At 39.5% G+C, this 21858-nt stretch overlaps 2 protein-coding genes across 2 annotated transcripts; one reads left to right on the forward strand and one right to left on the reverse strand.

Annotated features, from left to right (window-relative positions):
• The first annotated feature begins 391 nt into the window (after positions 1–391).
• On the forward strand, positions 392–10641 carry lrrc56 (leucine rich repeat containing 56). The gene is made up of 12 exons (XM_086162611.1): positions 392–557; positions 1211–1298; positions 2063–2123; positions 3522–3618; positions 3869–4066; positions 6062–6233; positions 6301–6522; positions 6718–6785; positions 7962–8104; positions 8736–8920; positions 9103–9445; positions 9661–10641. Exons 1-12 carry the CDS (start codon positions 393–395, stop codon positions 9797–9799), a joined length of 1881 nt encoding a protein of 626 aa, XP_086018737.1. The 5' UTR covers position 392; the 3' UTR covers positions 9800–10641.
• A 4772-nt stretch (positions 10642–15413) lies between these two features.
• Positions 15414–21647, reverse strand: LOC147224887 (dual specificity tyrosine-phosphorylation-regulated kinase 4-like). The gene is made up of 8 exons (XM_086163672.1): positions 21575–21647; positions 19320–19483; positions 18873–19009; positions 17498–17638; positions 16796–16934; positions 15826–15910; positions 15558–15730; positions 15414–15488 (listed from the first exon to the last, which is right to left on the reverse strand). Exons 1-8 carry the CDS (start codon positions 21645–21647, stop codon positions 15414–15416), a joined length of 987 nt encoding a protein of 328 aa, XP_086019798.1.
• Positions 21648–21858: the final 211 nt, after the last annotated feature.

A 21858-nucleotide genomic window follows, 5' to 3' on the forward strand; every position in this document is an offset into this window, starting at 1 on the left:
CTGCTCTTTGGGCTGCGTTCGTCATGTGAACTACATATCCCAACATTCCAATGGCCCTCATTGTCGTATCTAGGAAGTAGTCTGCGGTTGCCAAGCAAACTTTTGGTTAGAGAAGGGTGTTGCAGGGTAACTCTGTTATTAATTTTCTACATGTACTGCAGTTGGCTGGAGCAGGTTGATTTCATTTTTAATAACATCAAACGCATCGGATCACACATTGTCGGAATTATAATTTCGACCATGTTTGATCCTTTTTTATTCGTGATCTTTGATTTGCTTCTTTGACCAGGCGCCTTGGTAGGTCACTCGGCTGTTGTAAATACCTATTTGTCGTCATTTCTATAGTTCTATAATGAGATAATTGTTTGCTTCTCTTCTTGTAGCCGGGAGAGATGAGTTGCCACGACACGCCCGTGGGGCAGGACGTCCGGCCTGGCACGGCAAGGGTTGTCGTGACAGAACTGAGTGGGTCAGGCCCCATCAACCCCACTCCTGCTTCCAAGCCCGCTATGGACCCTGACACGGAGCAAGACTTCTACCTCTCCCCAGACAAGCTGGTAGGCTCTCAAGGGGCCCTGTTTGTGTAACGTATCTGTTTTTTTTTTTTTATCTGGCTCTGCTTAATGTGAAGATAGTGTCGGGTTATCAAACAAGCCATTGTGTTATGTTATTGTTTTAGTTCGATTGAATGTTTTTATCATTTTTTTTTAATCAATTGAGCTATTTGTTTCACTCATGCAATGTTGTTTCACTTGTACCAAATGAGGGTCCAGCTAATTTTTTTTTACCCTGGCATGGATATTTTAGCATTCAGGAAATAATGCATTGGTCAAATGAAATGTTCTTAGATACTCACTGATAGAAACCCTGATATTAATTCTCAAATAATTTAGATCAGTGTGTTAACACTCTCCAGACAAACTGTAATCTTTGGTCTCTGAATGGCCTTGGATCAGTTTCTCTATTCTCTAGATATGACAAAGCTTATGAGGCTGAGTTTTGATCTTATCTAGACCCAGTTAATAAACAGATACATCTCAAGTATGAATTTCACCTGTACTATAATGTGATAAACTTTTGCCTCATTGTTAATGTGTGACAATATCTGACAGCTTAAAGAAGCCATTTATTTTTGACAAAGAGGAGCTGGATCTACATCAGCTAGATGGATCAGCTGCAGTGTGCTTGAGATCATGTCTTTGCCTTGCAGGAATTACTGTGTGGAACTCAGGACCTCTCGCAGGTGACCTCACTGGAGATGCGTGTGGACACACAGGAAAACACACTGGGTAACTTTGGTAAGATGCACAGTGCATAAAGGCATCAGATACTAATTTTGTGTTTATGGATGTTCTTTTTGTGAATATTTTGTTTTCTTTGTCTGGGTGAATTTATGTACGCAATTATACTCTTCACTTCCATGTAATCTTAAAATTCAATCTTAAAATTCACAATGGTAATGCTTAGCATTACATGCAGGCCTGGGCTCTTTGTCCATCAAAAAATACAGATACTGACAGATACAAAAATACATAATTGTACCACACTTGATGGCAAAGATGATGCTTCTGAAGATGGAGAAAATAACTCCTCACTCAGTATATTTGTACGGTATATATTATGTGATTCCCTTTAACAAAGCAAAAACAATGATATATGTCAATGCATAAACTAGAGGTATATGAATATAATTGTCATTTTTTGTGTGTATATGAGATTTTTTTATAACTGTGAACCCAAACTTTTATAAATGTCAGGGGAGGAGGTTACCACAGTGCACACTGCATAGCATTGTGTCCATTTATAGTTTGTACAAAAACACTGATGTTTTTTATAGAGGAACATCCTTATTGTCATCTTTGAGAATCCGAGATTTGTACAATCAGCCAGGGCTTGACGGGGCTTCGTCTGTACACGCACAGGCACCCTTCTTCCAAGAAAACAACAGCTAAACGCTTGGTAGGACGTGTTTGAAATCAAACCAGAAGACCAGTTTGTGACTGGCTGAGATGATCTTTACATTGTGACACAGATAGAAACTTCTTATCTGATTTCATTTTAGGTGCCTACTTGCCCCAGCTTTCACAACTCAAAATGAACAACAGTGTGATTCCATCAGTGAGGTAAGAGTAATAGTTACATAACACGAGTTCCATCCACATTCTGATTGAGATTCTGATGAAAATAGCCTTTTTTCGTCAGACCTCACACTTATACATACGCACACAGAATATACTTGCGTTCTGTTTGTGGTATCTTACAGACTATTCTACGCCACACAATCATTAAAATGATTCAAAGCATTAAAAGGAAGTATATCTATATTTTTTCAGGAGAAGAAGAAGAATTGTAGTGACATGTTAGGGATTTATGTCATGATTCACACTGGTCACGCGAGTGCTCTACTGCTACGAAAGATTTCCATTTGGGAATTTTATTGAAGGGATTAATTGGAAGAAGATATATATCGCTGCTTGGGAGGGAGCAGCAACAAATTTGATGGTCAATAGAATCAAAGAGATGCAGTAAATTAACGGAAAAGAAATCCCTCCACCCTTCTCTGAAAAAGACAGGCTTTTGTAACACATTAAGGAAGTCCTATTTTAAGGAAATAGGACAGTTTCTCTTGAATCGTCCTACCAGTTTATTGTTGCTGAGCCATTAAACTAAGAGTGAGGTAAAGCAGGAAACCTTCAGGATGAGACAAACAAACACAAGCCTTCAAATATCATAAATTGTTCTCCTAACAAAGCTGGTGGTGAACTGATACCTCAGTGACTAACAGAAAGATAATCAGCTGTCTACTCCACCCATGGAGCAGCAGAGTAGAGCCAGCGGACATGCTGATAGCATTTCCTGCTCTGGCCTGTGGGAGCTGTAGTATTGTAGAAAACAGTTGTGGATACACTGGAGGGTTGAGAAAGGGTGTGTCAAAGAGCTGGGGTTCCTGTAGTCAGGGTTGCAAAATAACATTGGGGTCAATCATTATTTCAAATTAAATATTCCCTCATTATTATCCCCTTTATTTATTTGTTTTATTTAACAAAAGATAAAACCATGAAATGACATAAAAATTAAAAAAGAATTCAGAGATTCTGTAATTGGTTTAATTATAGTCAGATTTCACCCCCAAATAATCATAAATCATCCAAAAAGTAAAAAAATACCTAAAAATAAGAAAACGGTAAAAAAAATTATCAACATAATTTTTTTTTAATTATGCTGAAAATGCAAATATAAAACCTAAAAATTGGTTCTTTTACAAGTGATTAAAAGTAGCCTGCTATTTCCACAACTATTAAAAATGGTAACTGTTGTGTTGTTATACAGTTAAGATAAAATTAGACACATTCAAAGTTTGGTAACTGTATTTGTGTGTGATTCAGCCCTGATCCATCAACTAAGTCATTAGTGTGAGGCGTCTTTTTATGAAGTTTTGATTTATGAACCGCAGAAGAAGAATCTGCTTCTGCAGCCAAACTGAAGACTTTATTTGTTTTTTTTTCTTTATGTCATGGTAGAGACCTGGGTACCACCCTCTCCAATCTGCAGGTGCTGTGGATTTCTTGCTGCTGCCTAGAAGACTTAGATGGCATTTTAAGTCTCTCCTCTCTGAGGGTAGGATTTTCATTACACCAATTTCATCGTGTGCTGTTATATAAATGTTTTTTTTTTTTTCCTTTTAAATGGGTCATTGAATATCAATCTTTCTTACAAAATAAACATGCAAATGATCTTAAGATGTGTTTTTCAATCACATTTATCGAACATAATAATGTTAGAAACAAAACACCAAATTATTTATAGATATATTAAACAAAATCTACTGATGTTAAGTTTCATCTGTACATCTCTGGCTCTGTTTCAGGAGTTATACTTGGCCTTTAACAGAGTGTCTGACCTGAGTCAGATTGGCATGCTGGAGAACCTACAGCTATTAGACCTGGAAGGAAATGACGTGAATGATCTCGTCCAGGTTCAGTATCTGGGACTGTGTAGCAAACTCCAGACACTCACCCTGGAGGGAAACCCTGTATGTGTACGTCCAAATCCCACAGCCAGCCAGGTTGGTTAATTATACGTTTATGTTGCACTGAAAGTGAATCATGGGTGAATTTGTCACCACCTGCAAAAACAGCTGATTCACAGGTGTTATTCTGGTGGGTGGCGGGTGGGCTGAGTATCGAGGGTTGTCAAGAAAAAATGAAAATTACCACATTAAGATGCCCTTTGTTGGCTGTAGATATTGTATAACTTTGATAAACCTACTTGCTGTCTCTTGTCCTCTAGAATTCTGCACACACAGACTTTTTAATAATAATGTATTGTTCTGAAGAGACTGTACAGGAATTGGAGACATCAGGGGGTTTGGATTGCCAAGTCTGAAATAATTCTAATCAGCAATTGTGACATTATTCTGGATTCTGGTAGAATAATGCATGAATCATAATTCTGTAAAAACTCTGATGGAAATATGAGTACTCAGCGTGTGTGTTTGTGTGTGTGTGTGTGTGTGTGTGTGTGTGTGTGTGTAATTTAGAGGAGTAATAGAATACAAAGAACACAGAGTCAAAGGCCGGTGGAAGACGTGAAGAAATAGACAACGGTTGAATGGCACTTGAGCAAGAAGCTGTGCAGGGTTGCTGAAAAGGAAGTGTTTTATTCCGTTGATGTTGTAAAAGCCAACAAGTAAATGTACCCTGTGGTTTTGATATATGTAATACTCACGAGCAGCTTCTTGCTGCTGTAGTAGAAAGCTGTCAAGCCTAATGCCTCAAAGATAACAACTGAAATGTAATTACCGTGTCTGTGTGATCTCTGTGCGCTGTGAGTAGTTTCTTAACACACTGCACAGCAAAGTGGGAGGCAAAAGTCGGACAAACTAATCAGCAATTCAGGTATCTGGTACAATCTTTACCTGTCGGTCCCATTAAGCGGTTATGAAAATCAATCTATTAATGTCAGGTATCTATGGGGTGCAGCTCCACAATATATTTTTCATTGAGCAGAGCTGTATATATTTGGTAGAATCTTCATTTCCACTGCTTATTTGAGACCCAGAACAGAAAGGTTTTTTTTGGAGGTGGGGGGGGGGGGGTGCTCGGTGAATGTGTTTATTTACACCCACAAGCGGGGAATTAATTAGGAAACTGGGGCAATGAGGGGAGATGCTGAGTTGAATATGCATTAGGCCTGTGCTTTGTAGCGACTGAAGGCTTCTTGGGTTTGCTCTCTTGCCAAACTATCACTCTCTCTCTTTCCATTGCACACGCACATCCGCTCGATTCCTCTCACCCCGGCCCTCATTCTCCTCATCTTTTCTCTCACATGTATTCACTGCCAGCTCTTCTCTCCCCTCCTAATTCACTGCATCTATGTGGTTTGGTGAGGCTCTAATTTGATCACTCAGTGTGGCTCACTAATTTAATGGGCTTCTCCTTTCTCTATGCATTGATGAAAGCCCAGATCAGTGGCATTGTTATTACATACTACCGCCACAATTTTTAGGTTCGTATAACACATATTCATTTAGCAGCCACCTTGGCAAGTTATGTAATACTTGTAAAGCTCAGCCAATAGTGGAGATTTTGGGGGGCGGGTTCAGAATCTTCAGATTCAAATTTCAAATATTACCAGTATTATATTTCTGCTAATATTATCTCAATTGGTGATTCATTCATAACTCAAAAACTTAAATTCTAGTTGGCATTGGGCAAAAGGCGGAGTTTAATCCAGAATGATTGTCAGTCGATCTCACATCTGCTCTCATGTGTCCCAGAAGGGGATCTGGAGTAACAGTATTACATAATTGCTTTCTGCAAATTCATTCAATATTATTTTCAATATTTTTTGTATTCTAGTTTGTCTAATTATGTGAGATTGTACAATTTAGACCATGCAATAGATTACTGATGCTTTTTTGACAGATTGAGCAAAGCCACTGGCACGTCTACCTTCATTTGGCAGGTTATTCCTCATTTCTGGCCCAACTTTGGATCTTCAAACACCTGTCATATCCATTTCATTTCCTCTCTCTCCTTTGCCTGCCTCATGTCCTTAGATGACACACTACAGTTATCGAGCTGCAGTGAGGGAACTGGTCCCTCAGCTGCGTTGCCTGGACGATTTAAGTGTGGGTGAAGACAGCCTGGGCTGCAGCAGTGGCATAGGAGAAGAGTTGGCCATTCTCCGAAACGCGATCAGAGACCCATCCCAGGCGACAACTGCAGATGGTAAATCTTAAGAGGCATTCTGGGTCGGTTACCTACAGCTCCTTATAACACCAAGTTATGTTTGCAGAGGTGACAGAAGACACCGCTCGTCTCCCCAGCAGGCCCACCTCTGTCAGGTGTGCTGCTTCTAGAATCAGGCCCCTCTCATCTGCGGCACCCAGACCGTTCACTGGGCCAAGACCTGCTACAGCAACCAGACCTGGGGTTTTCTCCTCATCCAGTTCCAGACCTGGCTCTGCGGATTCAGAGCTGGCAGCCATGGAGGCAGACACCAGCACGCTGACACACGGTGAGGTATTCCTTCTTGATGTTTTCACGCTGAGGTTGACACGCAACACTAGATCTACTCGACACTGCCATCAAGAGGACCTTCTTGTTATAATACAGCTGTTTAAATCACTGCAAGATAAGCAATGTGGAGAATGAATGATTGAATGTTGAAACCACTTACATTCCTCTGACGTCTCTTTGTTTCTTTTCGCAGGAGCTGGAAAAATCCTGTTCTGTGGAAATCCTGTTCAGGCTATTAGAGCGAGGCGAGAAAAATTAAAGGTAGGGGGTTTCTGTAGAAAGTGGCTCATATGAAAAATAAACCATGTTCTGTAGCCCTTTACTTGACATCTGTATAAACTGCTCAACAAAATAAAGGGAATGCTAAAATAACACCTCCTAGATCTGAATGAGTGAAATATTTCTATTAAATACTTTGTTCTTTACATAGTTGAATGTGCTGACAACAAAATCACACAAAAATTATCAATGGAAATCAAACGTTTTAACCCATGAGGTGTGGATTTGGAGTGACACTCAAAATTAAAGTAGACAAACACACTACAGGATGATCCAACTTTGATGTGATGTCCTTAAAACAAAGTCAAAATGAATCAGTGTTGCTTCCTAAGTGGACGGTTTGATTTCACAAAAGTGTGATAGCAGTATATATATATTCCTTTAGATTTGCTTTAGGTATATAAAATAACATGTCACATTCAAAAAACATATTACATCACTGGATTCCACTTTCAAGAGCTACTTTTCAGGCAAAACCTTTTGATCAGATTTTATAATTTTCCTTGGTTATTTCCTGCTGATTGTTTTGCTGATTGTCATTAAACTTTTGCTGTGAACCATTTTCTGGTCAAATTACATATCATAGTTTTATAGAATAAAAATCTGAAACAAAAAATTGAATTACAATTTGTTGTTGATATTTAGTTTTTACTGTATGTTTCTCTGTCTGTGTTTAAAAGCCCAAGATTTTCAATTAGGAGGAATAACAAATGATAAGAAAAATAGATTCTGTTATCAAATAATTTTTTTTTTTTTAATTTATTGTGTGCAGCTTCCTACACAGGACAGAATTTAGTCACGATCAGAAAGGAACAAGGAGGTTTATGGGATTTTATGGGCTGTTCATGTTGTCTTGCATCTTTTTAATGCCCTGTCATTTTAAAAGGCAGAACTCGTTATTTTGACAGAAGTACAAGACAACGACCATCTACTATAGTCATTGTTCATTATATGAGATCCCAGCACTGAGTAATCAGCTGTATTTTCAACAAAGGTTGATATTTATTTTTAGGTAACCACACCCTTACTTGATAACAGATACCAATCATATTGCTGTACTATCATATAATGATATCACAATAACCTTAATCTCTTTCCTTCCTGGTCATTACTCAAGTAAACATTCATAATATCAAGTCTCCCTCTCTGTCTTAACAGACGGCTCCCACCAGGCCTACTTTCACCTCTTGTGATCTGCCTGTCCATGTGCCAGAGCATACGTATGACCTTGATTTGCCAGATGTGGCCACACGTGGAGATGTATTTGCTGATCTGAGAACTTGGAGGGAGCAACATAGCAGGTACCGATTTGTGGGATGACAAGTCATCTGGTGCCAGACTGAGAAGCTGAGCCATGATCTTGGGACTTGTTTTGACGTTTGAAGAGATGGTTGAAAGGGGAAAAAGGTTAAATGGAAAAATAATTAAAAAGCAGAATATATGTATTTCTGCACTCAATCAAATATTCAAGATTTTTTTACATCCTGCATATTTACAGCATATTTAGAAACATGCTCCATAAACAAGAGAGGGAAGCTGTTTTCAGAATCTGGCATTGTTATTTATAATATTTTTCCAGTTGTATGATAAATCGGTAATTTCAGTCAGTAATTTCATGCTTAAAATTCTAGGCTAATTCAATTGATTTGACAAAATTCCAAGATAATGACATATAGATTTAAAGAATTTCTCGCAAATTTTCAAGTCATTTCTTGAATATTTCACACTCTGAATAATAACTGAAGCCAATTTGCTCATATGAGCAATTTATCAAACGAGGTGTTCTGTGTGTGTACTGTTTTATACAGTGTAATAACACCATGCCAGTTTTAAGTATATTAGAAAGGCCTTGAGATACGGACCATCTTCATACCCAATAATGCTTTGACTCCGCCTTCAAATGGTTTTTATCTGGCTTCTGCTATTTTCTAGGTTTCTTAAGCTAATAGAAAGAGAACGATTACCACAAGTGCTGGCTATTCATCACAGTGAAGAAGGAGAGGATGATGAAGAAGAAGGCTTTGTCGGTATGGGGACTGACAGTGGTGACGAAGAGGATAGTGAGAGTGATGTAGAACCCGGTTCGCCAGACTCATCTTTCCAGTCTCTTTCCCCAGGTAAATATTTATAGGAACAAGAAAAGAATGGTCAAATGTGATGATTTTATAACCACAAATAGTGGTTATATCACTTATCTAATCACCAGAAAACAACAGCAGCAACTTGCTTCCCAATTGTTACTGGATGTCTGATGTGCTTGGAGTCAGAGATACTAACCTATTTTTGGATTTATTTCCAGAGGTGCTTGACAGAGGGCCCTCGATAGTGGAGGCGGCTCGTCTGTCCCTATCTCCAGACTCTGCTCTTTTTCCTTCTCCTCCTCTGAGTGCCAAAGCGGCTTCTGCAAACAAGAGGCCACAAGGACTCCGTGCACATCAACTGAGGCTCAAGCAGGCCACCCCAGGAACATTACTTCATTCCAGCAGTAAAGAACACCACCGTGGTCCAGAGGAGGTCACTGCACACACAGACCTCGCAGTCCAGGGTATTCAGCAGGTTACCAGGAATACTGAATCTTCAGATCCTCACACACCCCACCCACCTAAGTCTAGTAACATGCACAAGGGTCTCCTCGATTCATGGTAAGAAACCCAAAAGCAATTTTCTCTTCAATCTCAATATTAAGTTGGCTGTTTAAATTAAAGTCCACAATTTGAATTTCTTAAAGGGCCTGATAGAGCTGAATGCTAAGGCCCCAAAATTATGAATGAATCAGGGATGAAGCTAAACGTCAATTTCCAGGTACTTTTTACAATAAATGCAGTGTCGTCCTAAAAGAAGGGTCTCTTTCTTACAGCTCAGTGTGGGCAGCGGAAAAGTATCATACATCCAAACTCCGAGAGAGACGGCCTATCACCCGTCCTCACACAGCGAAGGCAGCTTTACAGAAACACTCTGTATCCCAGCCCTGCAGGGGGCGCTCCCACCCAGCCTGACGCCAGATGTTGCGCTGCAATGTCAATTTTGCTTTGAAATCATTGCTCTCTCTGCCCGGGGCTCTTTTCTGATTACACTGAACTTGCCATAAATTGTCTTGGATTACGGAAAGATTACTGAAGCTTTTTTCAACCAGTGCTGTCAAACCTATTCTTCCACCTGTTCGTGTTATACTGTAGTAACCTGTTTTAGAAATACTAGATTGCTGGCCCTCACTATTTTAGCTGGGTTCTAATGTGAAGGATATTTAGAGCCTGGTCAACCTGATCTTATCCTTGCATGGATATGTCTGAAATGGCATATGAAAACTTGCTTGTTATAATGACCTAACTGGCAGGTAACAAACAGGACATCAGGACAACACTGATATTTGGTTGTATCGTCAAATCCCATGTCAGCAGGTTTAATGCTAATTAACTGATTCATGTACTCATTGCAGAGATTGTGATATTATGCTGTGCTGTGGATACTTTGCTAACTGTCAAAAATCCTGTGTCTGCTGATACTGTCTACATCATGTGATAAGCAATCTGTCTTTTATATTTATATTTATTTGGTTTAAAGTCCAGCTTTGGATGTGGACATGAACCTCATTTTTATGTCCAGCTGAGGTAATGTCTCTGTCTGACATCTGCCAGATGTTAGAACACCGTGTGTGTGCTTTTTTATGTTGAATAGGAATTTACTATTTGATATACTGTGTTTATATTGGTTTTATTATGATAACTATTCTGAAATTCTTTTCCCTCAGAAATACACTCTGAGCCACCATAACAGTCTGAACACCTACAGGTGATCATTGATTAGCTGCATGCGGTGGCACCCTTCAGCAGATGGAATATATGACAGCAAATGAATGCAACAATACTCAGTTAATGAGTAGAGGTAGGATAAACGGGCAAACGTAAGTACTCTAGTAACATTTACAAGGACCAACTGGTAATGGCTACCAGAGCGTCTCCAAAACCTTTAACGTCTTGGTGTCGGATATCACAGCACATCTTCAGAGACCTAGAGGAGATAGTGTCTCGATGAGTAAGGAGTTTTTGAGACCCACACAATATTAGGCAGCGGTTAGTAATGTTTTGGCTTATCAGTGTATATGATACATAATAGATGCATAATAGCACAAATTGGGACATTTTGCAATTTCTTCTACTGTTAATACTCTTCATACATTTTCTGACTGTATTTATATGTGTCATATTTAGTACACCTGCCAAAGTGTTAGTATCATAGTTTTTTGGTTCCATAAATCCAGCATCGGTCGTGCTTTTGAATGTGATACCTCAGTGACTCTGAGATTCTCAGGTTATACTCAGTATTCAGTGACTACCTAATTTGAATCCTAGTCTATTCTACACAATAAAAGTGTTTAGAAAATATTGCGAGAAATGTTGTTTTAACTACATTTTGCAATAACAGTGGTTGTCCTCATGTATTGAGTTTTTAAAATTGTTGAACAATGTCTCAAGTCCAGAGTATGTGGGCCCTTTGTATTTGCAGTGAATGCACAAACAGTGCGTGTGATGCAAAATTAGATACTTCTAATACTGATTGCGTTTTAATTTAATTTATCACACATTGATGCTTATCCTGGACTCAGAGTAGCAGGGATGCTGGAGCCTATCCCAGGTGTGATTGGGCGAGACGCAGGGTTAATCCTGGACCGGACGCTAGTTGAGGGTACACAGAATGCATTTGCAATAGGACGCTTTTTCAAAAATAGGTAATGGAGTGGCCATAGATAAAACATAAAATAATGCACAAGAGGCTAACTTGCATATCAAGATATAAAACAAAACTGATGTCATGTTTGTTTCTTACAAGTTTTATTTTATTGCAATACTTACAATACTTTATACAATATTTTCTTGGACAAGTTTGACATCTGTAACTCCAGCTCTCTCTAAGCTCGCCCCCCTCGCCTCCTCCAATCAGCTGCTGCCGGGTGGTTATTTTCGAATACTCTTCTCTTTCAACAATAGACTTTTGTTGTTGTTGGCCACTGTAAAATTGGAGAAAATGTGAGCAAGAGAGAACATAGAAACGGAAACATGAATCAAACAGCTGGGAAAACACACAAGTCCAGTGGAGTTGTTTTAATTACAGATTTGTGACAAATTGATTTTATAACCCATTATTATCACATTATCCACATTCAAGTACACACCAAAATCAGCAGTGGCCCTTATTTCTAATGCTTGTGGTCAGCAATAACTGTTCGGATGTGGTGCTAATAAGTAATTAATAAAATATAGGGAAACTTGTGTCATAACATTAATGGAATATTCCAACCTTTGAGCAGAAGTTTGAGCCAAACTACTGAAAAGTAAATTTTCCAAGGCCAGGAAATCATCAGTGTTCAGGATTTATCGGTGCAAGTACATTTTTATAAATGTTAGATGAGTGAATGTGAATGTCTCTACCATAACTTGTGTCATTTTATTTCCTAGATGTCAAATAAGGATAATTAAGAGTTTTAATGAGATACTAAAGCAGGCCAATTCCTTCACTGTAAAATATGAATCCACCAAAATTCAGAGAGGAACTTCTTCAGGTAGTCAGAGAAAGAATTCAATCTAATAACCACCCTTTCGCTACAATCTATTCCACAATAAACGTCACCAGAAAATGACTGGCCCTCTGATGTGGTTGGAGTGGACTTACTTTGATGCATGGGCTTAGTCCAGCCGAGCTTCAGAATCCATGGATGGCGTAAAGCTTCTGCGGGTGTTATACGCTTCACTGGATCATATCTGAATAGTGACAGATGATGCACTCAATCTCTCACTAACCTCAAATTAGATTAGTGATGCTAAATCAGCTTCTAACTGCATGTGAGTTACGGTCACAATCCGCGTTAGTTCTTGAGAATTATGTCAAAATGTTATATTGTCACGGTGAAGGTGTCATTGACTCTTTGGTGAAGAGTTGACACAATTAATCCATGAACAGGCAATTTATGGTGGAAAATCTGATTTTGCAAAGTAACAATGACCTCAAGCATTCACCGCCAGATTCAGATCACTACTTTGATCAGTACAGGTGGGCATTTTGAGATTATGGGGATATTTCCCCTCGCATTCCTGCAATATTGCTTTTGTTAGGATATGTATAGATGAGGATATGTATATGTGTGTATGTATATATGTGTATTTATATATATATGTGTATACACACACACACACACACACACACACACACACATACACATATATATATATATACATATGATGTGTGTACGGAACAGTTTCTCCCTGAGCCGGTCCCAAGCCTGGAGAAATGCAGAGGGTTGCTTCAGGAAGGGCATCTGGCGTAAAACTTTTGTCAAAACCAAACATGCGAATCACACCCAATAATCTCATACTGATCAGTCGAGGCCCGGGTTAACAAAGACCACCACTGATACCGATGACCTACAGGGTACCAATTCAAACTGGGCTAATGTAGTTCAAAGAAGGAGAGGGGGAAAAAGGGGTGTGCAGAAGCAGAGAGAGAAGAGGAAAGGCAGGGTCTGGGACTGAGAGTAGGGACTTTGAATGTCGGGACTATGACAGGAAAAGATAGAGAGTTGGTCGACATGATGCAGAGAGGGAAGGTGTATATACTGTGTGTCCAGGGGACCAGGTGGAAAGGTAATAAGGCTAGAAGCTTAGGAGCTGGTTTAAGTTGTACTATTATGGTACTGACAGGAAGAGAAAGGAGTAGGAGTAATCTTGAATGAGGAGTTTGTTAGGAATGGTCTGGAGGTGAAAAGAATGTCAGATAGACTTATGAGACTGAAACTTGAAATTGAAAGTGTGATGCTCAATGTTGTTTTTGGCTGTGCCCTGAAGGTGGGATGTGAGTTAGAGAAGAAGTTTTGTAATGAGTTAGATGAAGTGATGTAGAATATCCCCAGAGATGAGAGAGTGGTAATTGGTGCAAACTTCAACGGGCATGTTGGTGCAGGCAATATAGGGGATGAGGAAGTGATGGGCATATTTGGTACGGGATAGGAACGCAGAGGGACAGATGGTGGTTGACTTTGCAAAAAGGATGGAAATGACTGCAGTGAACACTTTTTTTTTTTTTCAGAAAAGACGGTAACATAGAGTAATTTATAAGAGTGGAGGTAGGACCATGCAGATAGACTACATCTTGTATAGATGAGGAAACCTGAAAGAGATCAGTGACTGCAGAATTGTTGTAGGTGAGAGTATGATCTATACAGGTTGGCGAAACAGAGAGATAATGATGGAAAGGATGTACAACAGGTCTGGGTGATTAAGGATGGAGAGGGAAATTTGTTGACAGATGCTAGAAGAGTGATGGGAAGATGGAAAGAGTACTTTGAAGAGCTGATGAATGTGGAAAATGAAAGAGAGGCAAGGGTAGAAGAGGTGACCATTTTAGACCACAAAGTAGCACAAATTAGTAAAAGTGAAGTGAGGATGTCATTGAAGAGGATGAAGAGTGGAAAAGCAGTTGGTCCTGATGATATACCTATGGAGGTGTGGAAGTGTCTAGGAGAGGTAGCAGTAGGGTTCCTGACTCAACTATTCAACAAGTTCTTAGAGAGTAAGAAGATGCCTGAAGAATGGAAATGAACTGTGATGGTGCCTATTTTCAAGAATAAGGTGGATGTGCAGAATTGCGGCAACTATAGAGGGATAATGTTGATGAACCATACAATGAAGTTATGGGAAAGAGTAGTGAAAACTACACTGAGAGCAGAGGACAGCATTCGTGAACAGCAGTATGGCTTCATGCCAAGAAAGAGTACTAGAGATGCACAATTTGCTTCGAGAATGCCAATAGAGAAGCAAAGAGAAGGCTGAAGGGAGCTGCATTGTGTTTTTGTAGACGTAGAAAAAGCATATGATAGGGTCCCAAGAGAGGAGCTCTGGTATTGCATGAGGAAGTCTGGAGTAGCAGAGAAGCATGTTAGACTGGTGCAGGACATGTATGCTAGCTGTGAGGTGAAGAGTAACAGAGAAGTTCAAGGTGGAGGTGGGACTCCATCAGAGGTCAGCTCTGAGCCCCTTCTTGCTTGCAGTTGTGATGGATACGGCCTATCAGATGAGGTCAGACAGGAATCTCCAAGTCAGACTGAGATGGTTCGGGCCTTGTGCTAAGGAGGAATAGTGAATATATTGGTAGATGGATGCTGGAATTGGAGCTGCCTGGAAGGAGGTCAAGAGGAAGACCAAATATAAGATTTATGGGCGTAGTGAGAGAGGATATTATGATAGTTGGTGTGAGGGTGGAGGATACAGAGAATAGTGTTAGATGGAGAAGGTTGATTGACTGTGGTGACCCCTGAAGGGAAAAGCCCATAGGAGAAGAAGAAGATATACATATATATTTGACATCAGGAAAAACTGCATTTGTAAATGTGCCATTGTGTCCTGAGAAAAGAGCACTTACTCAAGACAACGTTCAATGAAGTCCAGAAAATAGGCATCTTTTGGTTTCAGGTGTGCTTCCAGGTTGCTGCTCTCTTGTTGTATTTCAAGGATTTTCAAAGGAACCCCCTTCTCATCTAAATGACAATAAGTCAGTTTTTAAGCTTCTTGGTGCAGCTATGGAAACAAATTGTTCAGTGGGCAGTGGGAGTTGATGTTTTGATCAGCCTAGCTCACCAAAATAGTGTCTTCTGCTTGGCGCTTCCATGACCAACTTAACAGGAGGCACACCCAGTACCTGAAACAATTCGGTTTGAAACATTAAGTATTTTTGCCGAAGATTCCCTAGATTATTGTAATGTCTTACCTTCATTATACAGCTGAACTGGTCTATGTGGTTGCTTCCTTGGAAAAAGATTTTGCCACAATGGAGCTCAGCTAACATGCAACCCAGGCTCCATATGTCAGTTCCTGTGCAGCACTTTTTACCCAGAAGCACCTCTGGCGAGGCATAATCCAGAGTGAAGATGTTTGCTGCGTCTGCAGAGTCATATAGAAGAGAGATTTAATGCATCATCCTTTATCTGCTATGAATCGCAACCTTAGTTAGAAAAAGTAAACATTACAACACTCACTGCTATCTTTGACATAATGACTGCCACCGAAGTCACTCACTGATGCACTGCTTGTTCTTTTAATGTTGTGGAGCAGAATATTGCCCTGAAAACAAAATAATTTTCGTAAAACGTGAACAGCATATGGAAAAAAAGAAGGTTCAAAGTGAAACTGGGAGAGTGGTGTGATCTGATTGAATCGAACATCATCCAAAGAAGACCAAGAAGAAATGTCTTTCATGCTGGTAAAGAGAGGTGAGGAAGGCTGGATCAGAACTGAAATTCTGAGGCTGAAAAGTTGAAAGTGAAAGACTGAAATAAAGACCTGCAAAAGAGAAATCAGTGATACAGTATTGCAAAAAATTAGATATAAATGAAATGAAATGGGAAACGCGCTGGAAGAGCAGGTCGGTAAATGTAGGCAGAGGAAGACGATTTTCAAAAATGTTCAATAACGCTGGATGAAAGCAGGTCTGAAAGTAACTGGAAATGTGGAATCACAAAAAAAGAAAGAAATCAAAAGGATCAGAAATTAAAAAGTGAAAAGCCAACGCAAGAAGGAAGGCTGTGATTTAACAGGGAGGTTCTCAATGACGCCCCTCTCTATTAATTTAATACCAAAATGAAAAGGAACCTACTAAAAAAAAATTTAGAAAATTAAAGTTCCTTAAAAGCTGAGAATTAAACAATGGATCTGAGCTGCCGTGTAACTAACAATGCACTAGGATATTTAATAGGATATAATACAGGTACTACATTTACCTGAAACTGCTATAAACTTTAATGGCAAAGGAATTTCTGGAAAAAATACATGGTGTGCTGTGTCATAATGTGAATATATAGTTGGGTTTTGTCAGTTTCACAGCCAGTGGCAAATGTTTCTAATCATCCTAATATTGTGACAGAAAAGGACGGAACACTGAATTTCAAAAGTTTGGAATCAGACTTTCAGGAAAGCAATTATAACAGACTTGTCTGAAGCAGCACCCACCGGTTTCAGGTCGCCATGGATAATTTTCCTCTTCCTGAGAAAGTCCAGACACTTCAGCACATCTTCGGCGTATTTTCGAATTTCCTCAGTGCTGAAGCGCATCCGGGGTTTCTCTTTTGCAGCTTTATTGAGGTCCTTTCTGAAAATGTATTTGAACGATTGTTAGATGACATCTGCTTTTATTCACGTTTCATCTCGACTCCTCCCCTTATGATTAGCACCAAACCACTTATTCATTCATTCATTCATTCATTCATTCATTCATTCTCAGGAGAGCAGGAACTTATCCCAGCTGTCATCGGGCATCGGGATCGATCTCAGGGCCACATAGAGACGAACAACCATTCACTTTCTCATTTACACATCAATTAAGGGCAATTAAGTCTTCCCAGAATCAAACCGGGGGACCCTCTTGTTATGAGGTGTATAACTTTCTGATTAGGTTTTTTGTTTTTTTATCGATAATTACAGATCTATTCAATTGATCTATTGCATGTACCGTTAAAATGAATTTATTATCATTTATTGGCCAAATATAGATAAATTCCTATTTTTGACAAAAACTTTGAGATAAAAATGGCAAGTATTCAGTAGTTCATAAGAATTTAATAGCAAAAAGGAAAGCCTTGATGTTTTGTGAGTTCGGCGTTCTTTGTGCCGAGAATGCAGATCAGTGAGCATGAAGATGTTTCTGAAACATACTCAAAAAGCTCAAAGGTGATGCAGAGGTGGTTGCGGAAGGTGAAGTGTGACTTCATGTGAACAATATTGGCTGCATTTTCTCTGTCTGCCTTCCGCAGGTCCTTCAACATCTTGACCTCGGCCTCTCCCAGCTTATGGATGCTGAAAACAAATTGTGTCAAGTCAGTGACAATATACGAAAAATACTTGACAATGGGAGTTATGAATGATTCAGGATGAAAGGAATATTACAGTGGTATTCATGTCAAAATGGATAACATGGGGCCTAAAAAGACACACAGGAGACATTTTTTCAACTCGTTCCAGGTAAACTCTCGTAATCTGTAGGAAAATACCAGAACTACTACTACTACTTCTACCAATACTGTCTCCATGCCCCTTCATCCTCTTCACCTCTGACTTTCAGTGCAACTCGAGGTCCTGCCGCCTCCAGAAGTTCTCTGATGACTCTTCCAGTTTTGGTGCATCAACAATGACGACAACGAGGAGCACAGAGGTCTGGCTGCGAGTTTCGTTGAGTGGAGCAAACTGAACCACTTCCTACTCAACATCTCCAAGACCAAGCAGGGGGTTGTGGACTTCAGGAAGAATCGGCGGAGACATGTACCAATGACCATCCAGGGTGAGGAGATAGTAGACTCCTACAAGTACCTTTAACATTAAACTGGACTTGTCACACAACACAGATGCACCCTACAGGAAGGGTCAGACCCTTCTTTGTGCCCACGGCCATCAGACTGTATAACAGCAGTCTGGACGGCACACAACTCTGACTGGCCGGAGGTGCATCTGTGCATTTGTCGTTGTTCACTCTGCTGTCTATTTATTTGTGGATGTCTCTCTATTTAATTGTCTCTGTATTCATATTTATTCCTATATTTATTGATCCTGTAATCTTACTACTACTACTACTACTACTAATACTTCTACTACTACTACTACTACTACTACTAATAATAATAATAATAAAAATGATAATAATAATAGTTATGTTTATAATAAATTGAAAACTACCAGTAATTAATAAAATCCTTCAGGAAAATTCCTTAGAAAATTATAAGATTTTTAAAAAACAATTTAGAATTGATTAGCTGCACCGATAAAGTTAATAGATAATCGGCCAGACATTTTGGGAACACTGGGAACCACGCAACCTTTTAAATGACAGAAGAAATATTTACATAATTGTTTTAAGACATAAACTTTGATAAATATGTAAACTTAGATTTTGTTATTAAAATTTACTGACATCTAGAGCCTTAAAATAAGTATTTACACAAGTAGGTGGACGTTATGTTGAGTGGATCTTTTTTTTTAATTTCTTTTGACATGGAGCTCTCAAACAAATATCATGATAGATTCACTTCAGCCTCACCTCGGTGTGTTTCGTGTGACCTTGATGGCGACCAGCTCTTTGTTCTTGTGGTCTTTGCATTTGAAGACTTGTCCAGAGTAACCTTTTCCCAGCACCTCTCGAATCTCATAGCGGTATGCCAAGTGGTCACCAATGATCTTGAGTGTACAAGGTTATACTTAGGTGAGGGTGACAAATCAAATGAGAATAGGCTACAGATTTCCCCTTAAACATGAGATATTTACTCTACTGAAATCCAAGAAAATGAACAGGTGTGAGAAATAGAACATTCAAGGAATAGTTTGATATCTGCAGCTTTTTTTTCAAGTTTAATGAGAAAAGTTTCTCCTTGTCAGATTTGCACAGTGAGAAAGACTAGAAAAAGGGGGCAAACTTTTCAAAAGGTAACAAGTATTTATCTCTAGTGCTTTTACGTATGTTCTATTACATAAAGAGTTGAGCATTTACCGCTTTGTAGAATCCACGTGTGTCGTCATAGCCAAAGTTGGGGTAAGCGTTTGATTTTATGATTTTTAACTGGAAGGCCCTCTTTCCAAGATACCACACTTCTTCATATTGTTTTACCTCCTCCAGCTCATACGCCGTTAAGTACTGTCTTTCTCTCACCACAACTTCAAATGAGACAAATGCATTTCTCAGATCTGTCTTTGTTATTATTATCCAAAGCAGTTGAGTGACACTTTCAAAATTTCTTCGCTCAACAAGCGTCTCTTACCATCGAGAGTCTCCTTGCAATCTGAGCCATTGGTGGTGCTGCTGCTTTTCTGAACACTCAGTTTTGGCTGCGGATGGGATTGAATGGAGACACGCATGAACACTGTGTCAAAACGAATCATTACTTCATGCTTGTTTTAGTTGCCGTGGCACAGGCGGTAGAGCAATTGTCTTTGGAAGTGAACATTTCTGGTTCGATTCTTGGCCCCTCATAGCGTGTCGAAATGTTGATGAGCAAGACACTGAACCCCTAACTGCTCCCCTGGTGCTTGTGGACAGCAGCCTACTGCTCATGGTTCATCCATGACGTGTTTAATTGCTTGGAGCGAATTTCCCCAAGAGGGATTAATAAAGGATAAATCATTATTATTATTATTATTATTATTATTATTGTTGTTGTTGTTGTTGTTGTTGTTGTTGTTGTTGTTGTTGATGTTGTTGTTGTTGTTATTCAGATCAGTTTGCGAAGAATCACTAGCGGGGCAGACGCTCAAAAGCAATAAAGGAGCTAAAATGGAAGACCGGCAAGCACTTTTCATCGTCATGTATTTAATGATGTGAATTCGTCCCAAAATAATCCTCTCCGTTTGATGAGGTGAATATTGCATTGTCTCTATGTGTCTTATTTAAATGAAATTACTCTCAACAAAGTGAAGATTTGATAATCTTCTATTCTTTCATCCATTAATTATCTATTCCTATTCCACTTCTCGTGCACTGAGGGTCGTGAGGGTTCTATCCCGGCTGTCATTGGGCAAGGGATGGGGTTCACCCTGGATCATCACTGGGCCACATATAGAGACATACATTACAAACATTCACTCACATGCCTGAGCAATCTAGGATTTCCATTGAACCTACAGCATATTTTTGGACTAGGAGGAAACCAGAGAACATGAAGGAAACCCATGCAGACACAGGGAGATCATGCAAACACCACACAGAAAGGCCCCCTGCCAGAATCGAACCAGGAACCTTCTCCCTTTAAGTGGGAAGAAGGGCACACATTTGGAGAAATTTGGAACACTTTTAAATGAATTTGATCATACCTTTTAATTACACCAACGCACAAAATATAAGCCTGTTCAATTGCGATTATAGTCAACAATAACAGGTGCAGTTCAGCATTGCTTCAAAATATAAGACAGCACATCTCATGACATCACCAGAACTTTCTGACCTTTGTAAATCGCAACCGGAGTGAGGAAGAGGGTCAGACATTTTATCACTTTCATCATCATTTGTAAATTCAAAGTCATATCGGATACACCGAGTATTCTCAGAGAGTTTAGTTTAGATTGTTTCCCATAACTTCTATTTAGTTTTGATATAATGTTATGTTTTATAAAGTTGCGGCACTGTCAGTGACACAGGAGACGTCTTTACCTCCTGAATGATAATTATAGATATTAGGAAAATATGAAACGAGCGTCCAGCTCTCGGTCATCAAACTGTATTGTTATCTGTCTTAAATGCTGTGCAATCACCCTGCTGCATCGATCAATTACCCACGCTCAAGGTCAGACTTGTATTTTTAAATTATGCAGCTAATCGCAAGGTGAGAAAGGCTGAATTAAAACTATCTGCTACTGTTTCCTCGCAGTCATCACCAACATTAGCTGGGATCCATCAACTGGCAGGGTCGCGCTTATGAGCCAACATTTTCCTGTGGTTAAATGTGCGGGAGGTGAGGGGAGGAGATGGATCCAATGCATTTGTAAACATTTCCAGATGGGGCGTGATTTATAAACACGAAAAATTTGCAAAAGTTCATACCCACATGACATTTTAATGTGCAGGTAGTTTTCTGGTGTCCATCAAAGATTAGCCATCATGTATAGTTGTATTATGGATCAGTTACACACCGGTGTGCTTTTATTTCTTTTCATTTCTATTACTAGGTTGATTCAAACTGGAATGGATCATTTTGGGGGTCTTAAAGTTGTTAGAGAGCTTTAAAATGGTTTAGCTGTTAGCCGCTGAGTGACAGCAGTACGTGACCGTTGTCATGTCAAAACTAAATTTCTTCAAAGTGAAAAAAATAGGTTGGCGAGGCTCCATCCAGGCGTCTGCTTTGGTTTGTGTTGCTCTTTACTGAGGATTGTTTCCAAAATAACGGGTGAGCAAAGTCTGGGGAAAGTAGTGCTACATCTACCATGATGAAGATTATGCTGAAATTGTGGACATACATGCCTTTGCTGTGACTCTGGATTCATTGGAGGCTGGTTATTACTCTACAATGACTTTCATTATCTTTTATTACAGCTCAGTA

Source organism: Fistularia commersonii, chromosome 17 (assembly GCF_037954325.1).
Source record: "Fistularia commersonii isolate RoL2024-O1a breed Wild chromosome 17, RoL_Fcom_v1.0, whole genome shotgun sequence".
Lineage (NCBI taxonomy): Eukaryota > Metazoa > Chordata > Actinopteri > Syngnathiformes > Fistulariidae > Fistularia > Fistularia commersonii.